This window comes from Tenebrio molitor, chromosome 1, assembly GCF_963966145.1.
Source record: "Tenebrio molitor chromosome 1, icTenMoli1.1, whole genome shotgun sequence".
Taxonomy (NCBI): Eukaryota; Metazoa; Arthropoda; class Insecta; order Coleoptera; family Tenebrionidae; genus Tenebrio; species Tenebrio molitor.
The window spans coordinates 15,324,821-15,338,179 of record NC_091046.1 but is presented as its reverse complement, the minus strand read 5'-3'; the positions used below and the strand labels follow the sequence as shown (position 1 = coordinate 15,338,179).

At 32.9% G+C, this 13,359-nt stretch overlaps 1 protein-coding gene across 2 annotated transcripts in view; it reads right to left on the bottom strand.

Annotated features, from left to right (window-relative positions):
• Positions 1-13,359, bottom strand: part of Ddr (discoidin domain-containing receptor 2) — a 233,873-nt gene that overhangs the window by 133,498 nt on the left and 87,016 nt on the right. For both annotated transcript variants that reach the window (XM_069061943.1, XM_069061952.1), the window contains exon 3: positions 3,734-3,839. In XM_069061943.1, the coding sequence (XP_068918044.1) occupies positions 3,734-3,839 (106 nt within the window). The remainder of the gene's footprint in view (positions 1-3,733; positions 3,840-13,359) is intronic.

The window sequence follows — 13,359 nt, the reverse complement described above, 5'->3', positions numbered from 1 at the left end:
AAATAATGATGATCACAAAATCAATATAATAACGTTAATGAATACAGGTACTCTGTATTTATCATTTGTCTCAGTAATCATATCTTTGCATTCATATTTTCCAACACGAACATTGTTGCAAATCGTTACAACAAACTATTCATCCAAATTTGTAAAATTCGTTCTCATTCTCTCTTTAACGTTTTACAAATAAGAAATCAAAGTATGTAGTTTCATTTAAAAATCAAAAAACCACCACCTGTTGCTTTAGGTTGGTAAAATTTAAAAAACCTTAGGTAGATATTTTTTCATACTATGTTAGTAACTATAAATTATGACATTTATTTGATTCAAAATAAAATTGCTTTGAATTCCGTTCATAATGTTTTATTAGCAGCACGTTTCATTTATTTATTTATTTATTGATTCTTATTATTTTTACTTACACATGCCCAGAAAAACAAGACACTTAATAAACACTTAACCTCAAAACAGTGTTGCCGATAGTAATTATCGAGGAAACTGCGACGTTGGTGGTTTTAAAATGAAATCTAGACCCTGTTTTAAACTGTATTTTGTGTTGCATAACATTACATTTTCGCGGGAACTCTACGGTGAATAACCCTGTATAGTTGCAGCGTCGAAATTATACACTTTTTGTGGTCATTAAGAATTGGTTGTTCTTGTAAACGATCTTACCACTTCTGTTATTACCGATTACAATACTATACTTTGGACATTTTTGATAGTCAGTGCATTAGCAAGATAGTGTTATTTTCAGAGATAACAAAGTCTTGATCCATTGTCCAATGACCCAAAAATATTGTCGATCCCCTATTGGGCGAACGGAGGATCTTTCGTGGGAAATCCCGGAGCAGCACTCCATCGTACCGGAGGGTCACGAGGAGATCCGAAGACAACCGAGGAGGGGATCGTGTGGTGGACGGGAAAAAGACTGTTGACTTGTAACTTAAATTCCGGCTTGTCTTTTTGCGTCGGGCGCTAACAATATAATTACAAAACTAAGAGTAAGACATAGTCAAGGCAAAATTCTTGTGTGGAGAACAACAGTTCGTTGGTATTCTTTAAACTTTTTTGATTGCATCTGTCGTGTCGTTAGACCCTTGGACCTTTGAAGTAAGTCATTTCTTGAATATAAGAGTTCTCGAAAGGACATTGCGATTGCCAAATTTGCTGAGTGACGAAATAAGAATTACAAACATCGCCAGAACTTAAGAATAGAAGATCGAATTTAATATTGTGAAGAAGTCTATTGAATCCATGCAGAGCCGTTGCAACGCTCTCATAAAAGCTAACAAAAACACTGACTAACCGAAATTAAAAATTTCCAACAGTTTCGTTTCAAGTTGGTAAAAGTAGATTATGTAAAAGATGATGATAAAAGAACACTTCCAATGATTAACTGATTCAAAATTTTTGTGAAAATGACATTCGGTGTCCGTTTGAAAACTTCGGCTGCGTTCATATCTGGTGTTTTTAAAAGTTACAAATTCAAAATATTTGCATGTGAATCAGTTCATAACTCATTTCTACGTAACTTAGTTTGCACGTCACTATTCTGCTTTCTACTGTGGCCAGCCAAATCCACTTCATAATGTTAAATGATACACTATATCTTTAATGATGGACTTTGAAAGAGGATATCTTTTTAGTACCTACCTTTCTGCAAAAAATGCCAAAAATGAAAAGCTTTTGAGACATTAGGTCAGTCAGAAAATAATGACTGATTTCTTGTTGCGTTTCTTCTTTACTCATACATATCATTATACTCGTCGTAATCTTGCGTCTCGTGAACAAATCACCGTTGAACAAAATAACTTCATTTATTAATTTTTTTTGACACTTTAAATGCTACCAACAAAACGCGATTTCGGATCACTAGTGTTAAACATCTTCAAATTGGGCCGGTCCGCAGTAACAGCAATCCGAAACATTAACATTGGACTTGGTGATAAATTAATTATACCAGAACGCGTAGTTCACTGTCGTTCACGAGGTGAAAATGTTGAAGATCAGTTACGTTGTGGTTGTCAGTCCCTCAACGACCGTTTGAAGACAACAGTTGAAGAAAATCTTCATAAAAATATTCAATCTTGGTTCACGGCCGCATGTGGCTAGAACGACCGTGCGGAACCTAAAGGAATAAGACTCGGAAGTCTGCCTCATCCACATTACTCTCCAGATCTGTCCCTAATAGGCTCTAGTTTCTTTCGCAGTCTCGATATTTCAGAAATATTAAAATTACCTTTGAGCAATTTATCGATTTTAATTAAATTTTTAAAAATCTTAAAATTTAAAAAATAAACCAGAAATGTTCCAAAATGTTCAAACTGAGTTCGAGAAGCGGCTGTGCTATTATTTCAAGAACACATTGAACATTTCATTCTTAATCAATAAGACGATTTAATTTTTTAAATTGCAAAGTCAAATATCTCAAAAACTTTCCTCTGTAACCTATCATGTTTTTTACACAGACATTCAAAAAATATACCCTCTTACAATGCGTCATTAAATGTAGGGTGTCATTTAAAATATTGAAATGGAGGTGGCCGAGGGCGGCTTAGAGCGTGATAACTGATAATGACGTGACAACTATACTACATTATGTACCCCTATAGGCTGACTCATCCTAACATTTATAATGTTACAAACGAAACACCAGAGAGAAATCCATCAAAATTTTCGCTCGGACACCCGGTATATTTGATCTTGCGGTATCACTAATGTGTTTTCATACAATTGCTGTCGATGATAAGTACATTTTCACTAGTAATATTCCGAGTGCATATCAACTTGTCGATAATTTAATTTTCTCGAGTGCGCAAAGCGCACGAGAGGAAATAATGAGACAATTTGACATGCACGAAAGGATATTTTGGCAGACTATTTCCTGAGAAAAATTTAGAAATAAACGTAATACTCTGTTTAAAAATTGGTTTTTCTGTCAATTTTTATGGGGTCGTTGACGGTCATGAGCAGTCTTAGGACAAAATAGTACCGACAAGTCGACCAGTACAACTTTGCGTAATAGCTCTCTCACACATACACACGATTCAGCTGGTTCGCCTATTATTTAAAGCCAACCAGCTGAATCGTGTTTAAATGTGAGCGGGGTATTACGCAAAGTTGTACTGGCCGACTTGTCGGGTCCTATTTTGTCCAAAGACTACTGGTCACATAAATCATGACATGACGTTTGCACTGAGTTGGTATCTATTGACAACAACAACAACAGTTTTGCTCTAGCGCAAATTATCGATAATTGCACTAGTGCAAATTATCGCTGTAATTCGATCGCTATTGGCTAAAAATTAAATATTACAGCTTTTTGATTGGCTTAAATTTTTCGAAGAAAATAGTCAGTACCAATATCCCGAGCGCGTGGCAAATTATTGATTATTTATTATCATTCATTATCGACAGTATGAATTAGACTCACAGAAAAATTAAAGTTATGACGAAAATACATTATTTAATTCACAGCAGCTCAAATGCATTAGTATAATATTCGACAATTGCACTAGTGCAATATTCGATAATTGGGCAGGTGCTGTAATTTGCTTCTCATTGGCTGAAATTCAAAATTGGCAGCGATCTGATGGAATTAAATTTTTGAAGCGAATCGCTTTTGAGCTCTGTTATTGCAAAGTTTTTTCTAATTTAACAAGTTTTGTATGACTACTTTTCAATTTATGAGGAAATTAAAACTTCCGGTAGCTGTAACATTATTTACCTTCCGTGTTGAGGACCAACGCTGCTCGAGTCATAAGCCGAACTTGCGGTTATTGCAGAATCCTTGATAACTCCTGACTCCATGCCGAGCGCTGATCCGCAGGATCCTGTAGACAATAAAATAAAAGTATTAAACATGTTCTCGTTTATTTAATAGTCCATAAAGCAAATTTGTAATCCGCAATGACCGAAGACGTCAGTCAGTCCCGGGAGATATCAGACATCCAAACACAAGATAAAGAACGTTTGTTTATGGGGGTCCCATATTCATTTATCAATCTCTAGAGCGCAGGTTGTTTTAATAATTTACGGTCTTGGAAAACCGCGCTCCAGGGCAAATCAGCGACACACAAACATGTCAATCAAGACAACCAGTCGTGAACACGAGTTCACTTTGAAGTTCTTTCTGTATGTTACATTCGTCGAGAAGAGACAAAACACCAAGCGTTTCGTCTTGTCATAAAAATAAATCAACTCAGTTCTAAATTTACCGAAATAAGCGCTTAAAAACAAATTAACACAATTTATTAATACAGGTCCTAATTAAACACTAAACTTGCTGTGCTAATAATTTTAATTTTTTATTTAAAAATAAACCGGAAGTTTGCAAGTGATAATCGTTTACAAATTACAAAATGCAGAGTGTATCGATTAATTATGATTGACATTATTATTTCATTAAATTTAGTGCCTAACACCGATTAAACTTTATGTTATCCGTGGGGAAATGCAAAGCCTAAACGATAGTAGGAGAGGATCCACATTAACCAACGAGAAACCATTACGATAACGGCAATAAATTAATTGAGACTCTGGTGACTGAATAAAGGTGTTCCAACATAACGTTAAATTTATTAACATATAAATATAATTAATCACATAGTAATTGATTAAATTTGTTAATGATCTGTTGCAACAATAATTAAATATGTACAACAATCGTTCGTACAAAGAATTATACTGTATAAGTATATTGTATAAACGTGAAAAATAGATTTGTAGACGACAAACTTATACAATATTCCTGTTTAATTAATGTTACACCTATTGTATGTTTGTTAAATCTCTTAATTAACAGGAATTCTTTAAATTGCAATAAGAATGTAAAATTGTCCTAATGCACTGAAGTTTTGGATTATACTTTTTAGAATCTGCGTCTCTAATAGGTCTATTATTGTATTCAATTTGGAGTCGTTTATGGCTATCTCTTAAAGCACTCGTAGTTTAATAGATCTCTAAGAACATTTTTATCAATATTTCAGTGTATTATTGTTATTTACACCAAAAAACTTCCAAAATTAAAGTTCAAACTCTACTTTTTAACATATGTTGCAGATGTAGTTGCATCCGTTACCTTGAATTACCAATTAATACAAAATTCCCTAGAATTTGAAAATTTAATTTTTTTATTTAAAAATTAAAACAAGGGTGCAAATTCTAAAAAATAACATAAAAAACGCGTTTTATAAGGACATTGGCGCACTCGTCCCATACAAAACTCCCCTACGGGTCGTTTTCTACACTTGGGACTCGTGCGCCAAATCAACCCTTATAAAACTCGTTCTTTAATATACTATATTATAACAGAATCGAGGAAGAGTTAAAAAAAGTCATCTCAAATTGTCCCTGTTAATAAATAAAAAACTCTTTATCAACGAACTATCATTTATTAAAAGCAAGAAAATTGAAGTTTGGTTGACGCTTCTTTTTGCGTTTAACAATTAAGCGACCAATCGCTTAATTCAATAAAACCTGTCTTTAAAAATGGATCGAAATCAGAGAGGTAATAAAACATATCTATAAAATGGTTTGCGACCTAAATCAATCCAGAAGGATAATCTTGTGTACAAACACTTGCCATCGGACACCCCAGAACTGTTTTGATACTTACTTAAAAATATTGGTGTGCTCCATGATAAAGTTTTCTACGACTCGAGACATAATAAAATTTACAGCAAAATATTGAAGTACATACTGCACAATTAATTGAGCTTAAAAACTGTGGCTGCCCGGTGGATATCGGTTATGTTAACATCAGATCGGAAGCCCATTGGGCAACTGATCTCTAAAGCAAATTTAGTCATCACTAAGTGAATTACGGTAAAATCACCTACCAAGATCCGAATGGGTTACGTCAAAGATTTGTTACAGTCGATGAGACAAGTTTCAAGCTTTGGAAATGCCAAAGACATAAGGTTAACTACTTTGATGGAATGCGTTTCAATGATTTTTTGCCGCGTGCGTGTATTAGGTACATATATTAAATTCATTTCCAATGTAAGCGATGTTATCAAAGAAAAAAAAAAAGAAAATGAAGATATCTACTAATATTTCTACGCTTTATAATGATTGAAATTAATTATCAACTTGGGAACAATTTTTGGCATACGTAGTATTAAAGAAATACAAGAAAATATATGTGCTTTTTACTTAAATTTATGAAAACTAGCGAAAATCTTACGTAACTATAAATTATTCTACCTACGCTGTTTGTAGAGCATTCGCTATGAAATATTTACATTTCTGCTCGTTTTACGTGTAAATTTAAATTCTGTTTGTCAAATCTAGACACTCGGGCTGTTACACGAAATAGCATCGTGCAGAATATACTATGCACACATGAGGTGAATAATGGTAAAGCATATATTGTGTTCGTCGAACTTAAATTCTTTTTATAGTTTTTGAATCTGTGAAGTGCTGTGCTTCTTTTATATAATGTGCCGATATATCTAAACATACATTCACACATAACAATCGAGTTATTGTATAGTACAGCAAATTACCACCACTTCTCTGACATAACATGACAACGGTAACAGAGTACAAATTGGAATTTATTGAAGTTGTTTTGAGTGCTTTAAAATTGAAAACATCAGAATTGGTCTATATTGAATACCAATTGAATTAAATTGTAATAACAAGCTTCAGTGTTGATCTGGTTGAAAATATTTTAAATTGGAAATTTACTCAAAACGTATTTTTACCCACAGGTGCCACGAAGTATGAATTGTTAAGAAGCGGAAATATTTTATTTCGTGCATATATGAGTATACCGATTATCTGATAAAAGTAATTTCCCCGCGATAACCGAAAGCATTAAATTTTACACTGCTATAAGTTATACGCTAAACTTCGTAATTGAAAAAGTTATGACGTCTGAAATATGTGCATGCATCAAGGACAAAGAAAGGAGTGGATAACCAAAAAACTCATCCTCCTACGTAGTCGCTGTAAAATTTTATTGCAGTAGGAAATATGTAAGTATGTACCTGCAAGTTTTTCGAAATCCAAAACAAAAATGTAAGTACTTCAGTGAAAAAAAGAAAATTGAAAAATTGAAAAATCTCCAACGAATAGATTTAACCAAGTAATTTTTAAGTTACTCAGATTCCGGAAATTCCTGCTGAAGTGGACATTTCAAGGGCTATTGCTCTTTAGGGAAGCATTTATTTGAGATATATTGTATTTACCTTTCAGCTTATTTTGACGTTCCAGATTCCCAAGTTTGCGCAATCGATTTCTGTAAACTTTATACTAGGTACAAAGAAACGAAACCTGTAGTGATTATTTCATTGTGTTCAAATCATGTGTAAAGGCTTTTATAGAGCAACAATAGTATTTACTTAAAGTGTCGTTATAAATATGTTTACAATAAAATACAATTTCATTTCTTAACAAAATATCATCAATTTATTGAAAAACGCTCCAATGTTTATTTAATAATTGTTTTCAAAAGCAAATTCATTTTAAGATGTATGAAAAATAAATCACTTCTGAAAGGCCTTCCCCTAGGCTGTTTTACCCGAGTAAAAAATGTGTCTTTCATATGTGAATAAACGGCGACACAATCAAGTTAAAATTTCCCGAAGGAATCTCAGTTGTGATACGGCTCCATTTGTTTTAATTATCTCATTTTTTAGCTATTTGTTTTCTAAAAAATGCATTTTTCTTAATTATTAGGATATTCCATATTGAAATTAAAAATTTTGAATTGCTGGTTCTACATTTGTGTGATATATTTGTGTATTGATATTTTTAACTTCGGCGAGCAATCATTATCATTAAGATAACGAAAACAATTGTAGAACAAATTCTCCGAACTAGAAGTCTATTACAATCTTGACATTTACTGAATTCCTTACGAAGCAATGGCCGATTTATTGTTTGTAGAACGCAGGCGGTGATATAGGTTACTGGACCATAAGATCGATATAGACGAAGCTGAAAAGCTGAAATGGAGAATTAACTGCAAAGCTGAAATTGCGGTATTTTCTAGTTTACTCCAACAAACAATGACGCCCTTATTGCAAGCAAACTGGAAATTTTAAATGAAAAATTTTCACTCGACATCAAATTTCATACATCTCGTAATTGCACAGGTTCTTTTAGTTTCCTCAAAATCTAGTTATCTAATTTAAAAAAACATCTGATGGTAATTTTATATGATAACAAATTTTTATAATATGTACAAAAGGTAAGTTGTTTTTGTATAACATCCGTAGGGTGAAATATTAACAAAGTAGACGCACTGCCCTTTTTGTTGTCCATAATACTTTATACAGATATTCTGTGTAATACATGCAATACATGCACACAATCAGTAACGAACGAACCCTTAGTTCACAACAAAGTAGGTTAATATGTACGTCTAAAGTACTATTGACAATTAAAAATTAATTAAAGACAGCTTTACAATTTTATGATTAATTATTTTTTAATTGTTTTTATGTGAAAATGTTTGCGATCAATATTTCGATTTAATTTATTATTATAGGCTGCTTGAATAAAAGCTCTACTCTGAATGAAAAATGCCATACATTGTTTTAAATAAAATTACCTTGCAAGGTTTTATCGAGGTTTCATATAAAATATTTTATGTATAAGATCCATTAGTCTTTCAGTACTTTATGAAAATACCATCGCAACCAATGGGTTCAGAATATTTAGTTAATGCTCGAAGAACTGCAGACATGTGTCACGTGTCATTTTACAAATACGACTTTACCATATTGTGAAATTTCATCGAAATTTACTAGTTTTTCAAAACTTATATTTTCTTTAATTTCGTGATGGCATGCGTGCGTTCGTAAGGTTCGGAATAAATTCGATAAAACTGTAAGTATTAATTTCAGAGAGAAAAATCCTCGAAGAGGTCAACTTTGTTTTTAAAAAGTGCATATTCTTCAGTACTTTACATATGTTCACAGCTTTTCATCTCCTAATTATGACATCATTAATAATTTTTTTAAGTGACAACCCTCACTTTTTTCTTCTTTTTCTGATAGGCTTTCGTAATAGCTAAACGACGAATAAAAAAAAATGATATCTTACATAACAATTTTTTTGAAAAAATGACAAATTTTACTTCAGAAATGTAATTGAATTTTTAAAATAAAAATTTTAATTGACCTCAAACCAAAACATATAGGCATCTAAGGTTAACAATAGCATTTAATGCAAATGTTGAAATTGTCCCCTGCCGACCATTTGGCACTCACCGACACTTTGTTGTACACTGCGCTCAATAATGTCAGGACTTATTTTAAATAAACTTATACAAAAGAATACATATTTACATTAACAATTAAATTAAATTTTTGAAGTAAAATTTATCATTTTCTCAAAAAAAATTGTTATGTAAGGTACCAATTTTTTTTATTCATGGTTTAGGTAGTAGGAAGGTCTTTCAGAAAGAGAATTAAAAAATGGGGGTTGGCCAAAAAAGCCCAATTTATACACGAACTCGTTAAATAAACTACTATTATTATTAATAAACCTAAAGAAGAACTCCTGAACAGAGGAAGATATCTCGAGAAAACAAACTCGTCCAAAATTAAGTAACTGTCTAAGAATAAGAATAAAAAACAAGTGGGCAATTGACGTTACATTCTTTAATATCAATCGATTAATTTGTTGCCAGAATGTGTATCTTCGTAACGTGATCTAACACATATGTCTAATTTAGTTTTTACATTTTGTCGAGGTGTTACACATTCCCGCTCACAAACGCATCAACGAACAACAACAAATGTTGATCCCCAGTCGATTAAAATGCACACAATCGTCAGGCAAATCCTATAATTTGTACAAGTTCGAACTGTTGTGATAATTAAAGTGCAGTTCGATCAAAGACATTCGAATAAAGGGCATTTTCGTATACTGGGAACGCTCGATTCGCGATTTGCATTCAATAGAGCACAAAGAGTGAGGTCGTATTTTGGTGTTAAATTAAATTCACCCCTTACCTAAATGACTGCGTCTTGTACAGAATGAATAATTATACATTCGAATTGTACAAAGATGTGTAAACTGATCCCCGGCATTATCTTTGTGAATTAATTGGTGTTAAAAATGTTGGCTGGTGGAAATTGCCAGGAAATGTAACCGCTCCTGACAAGAAACTTTTCGCATAATTTCGCCTTGTGCTTTTACGTCTGTGGAAGCTGAAGAAAGACTTAAGTCGTTATTCGTGTAGCCGAAGCAGTAATCATCTAAAACCTGATGGGACAATGGGCCATTTGACTGTGTGAACGCGATCTTATCGGCTTCGCTGTTAAACACTCGCAAACTGTTAGCTCCGGGTTTACACTTCACCGAGATAGCTTTAGTTGCTAAAACGCTGATATCACCCATTACATCCCTCCAGAGCACAGGAAGCGTCACGCAAATATCTCATAGTTATAATGGTGTTACAAGCAGCACGTTCTGCGGTTTCGTGTTTACCTACACGTATCTGTCTTAGGGCTTCAGCAGATAATTATTGCCCGACTCTTTGCTTCTTTTAAAGCACGCTTGGGCTCGTTTAGAACTTAACAGAAGTTCTAGGTCACCCTCACTACTCAACTTTATCTCCTTTTGCTCTACGACGAAGTCGCAGAATTACATTTTTAATGTTTTGCGGTTTCATAACCAACACCAAATTTATGGTTTCATTTTTAAAGCCACACTTGATATTGAAATAAATGATTATATACGATCCCAAAATTTCACCATTGAAAGAGTGAACTAAACATTTTAATTGAGATATTATAGCTTGCTTTCACTTTGATGTGCTATTTAGAATATGCAAATTAGACAATGAAAATAATTAAATCATTTTCTTACCTATAGCATATTGTTTACACTGACACTTGTGTAACAATAAAGTGATAAAATGTTACGAGAAATGAGAAAATGTCAGATGGTTATTTCGGACAACTCTTATTTCATTGCTGTATTTTGTGAGCAATTATTGAGGCCATAAACTCACTAACGTTGGAATAAATAAAATAGACTATATTAAATTTGGTCGAATGATTTCGGAACTGATTGTCTAAAATTATTTGACTTCAAATTTAGCAGATTTTAATCAAGTAAATTGATCGCAGTAAACTGAAATGCCGTCGGTGTCTGGAAATGCACAGACACTGTATATTTCAATGCAGACGACAGAGAACGCTAGCATAGCAAGTGTGCTGGTAATTAGTATTTATGAACTCTGAAGCTAAATTATTCATTGTGTTCTAATTACCCTTGCAAAGTTTAGATGCGACAGCGCTAACTGGAAGAACATACTTTCTCGTTTGGTAATATTAAGATGTATTGGTCCTGTAGGGCGTATCGGTGTTTCAACTTTGTCCTTCGGGGAGATTTAGCTGGCATTTCCTCTATTTCTTTGATTATAAAGTATTAGTGAGGAGGAAACCAGAAAGTGTCCCGTATAGCAGCATATTTTATTGCACTTATGAAAATAAATCAATAAACGAGAAAAACTTGGGCAAATAAAAAACGTACCTAACATTTTATTGAGGCTTATTTCGTTTATTTGCGCCATTCGATTTAACACGAATAATACCGAGCATCAGCAGGGTAGTTATGGACCTTTCAGCAACTTAAAATTTCGAAATCTTCAGCACAAAGGGGGAAACTTTACCAACTTTTTAATTACAATAAATAGCCAACTTCATTTCGCAATAATCCATTAAATGACCATTTCCAGTTAATTTAAAATTCATTTGAAATCACTTTATGAAAGGAATACTTTTTTCTCGAGTAAAAATTATTGCGATTTTCTCGGCATGATAACTTACCGGATTATTATTATCGGGACAGATCCAATTTTTTTATTAATTGTCATATTAAAGTTTTACTCTCTTAATAAAATTTCTCCTTTTATTGTTTTACTGAAGGAGAAGTTGGATGACATCTTACATTTTACTACCACAAGTGAATGCAATGGTTAGGTCAAACCACTACGCAAAGCCACGTCGAAGGAATGAAGCTGGAAAAGGTCTCCGTACCATCTCTTTCAGAGCTGTCCTTTTACTTGGGCGTTGCAAGACTTTAGGACCGAGAGTCCCACATAATCCAATTTGTTGCCACACTGCTCTCCTTTACAACAGGATAATTCAGTTCCAAGACATGACAAACATTGGTGAACTGCAATTTCCAGCCGGTACTTACTACAACAATACTAACTTTGCTGCTAGTTAGCTTCTACAAACTATTCAGTTCAATAAGATAAGTAGATTAACTGACCCCGATGAACTCATATCTCGCTACACTAATCAAATGATAGATACCCGTTTCTATTGTTATATCCTCTCATTTTCCTTACAAACATTTTCATTTATTTCTTAGCTACTAATAACAAGCAAACAAACAAACCATATAATTTAGTTCTTTTATCTAATAAAATATTCTCAGTCAGTTCAAATCTTAGTACTTAATGTAAAACTAAGTTGTCACGATTTAACGTGAATAGCAGAAAAATGAGAATTTATTAAACAATACAACTCATCTATGTACAAAGTTATTGCTTTAGACGTGTTCATAAAAATTTATAAAACGTAATAAGAGGTAATTTAAATGGTATGAAAAATCGTATATGATAATCACATGGATAATTTTTTTCTTATTTAATGTACCAAAGTTCTTACACATTCGTCTAGTTTTAACATTACATGCATTTCAAAAAGTACATTGCTATAGGAAAATATTGAGAACAATTTTCCCAGTTAGCGCATCTCGCAATGTCAGTTTTACGAAAAGTTCAATATCATCAAGTTAGTGATGCACAGAATTTACAAGTTAGTAAATTTGTTCATCAAACAAAACCCTTGAAAGTTGTAACATGCTATTAAATGAGCACAGACCAGTATGTTTAATCAAAACGCAAATGCTAACACTTATATTATAAATTTGAAATACTAAGTAGTATTTGAAACAATCACACATACTCGTACATACAGGGTTATTGACGTGAGATGACGAGCCTGACCAGGTAAAAATTCAACCCAAACTACATTTTACAAAGCATACCTGCATTATGTTTTGGTATTTAAAAATTAACTCAAGAATCCAAGAAGGTATTCTATTAGTTTGAAAGGTTACATTTTTTGTTCATATTTAGTATTTGAAAATGTTTTCGAACGATGACAGAACCGACTTGATCCTACTTAGCCATTACTTTTGTGATTTTAATTGCTTCTTGTTATTAAATTATACTTTGTTGAGAGAGGTATTTTTCTGTCAGAACTTGGCATTCATTAGACTGACGTTATCTATGTTGTATGTGCACTATGGTAATGTAATAGGGATCGAGGTAACTGTATAAATCGTATTTTGGGTTGCATTTTTACCTGGTCA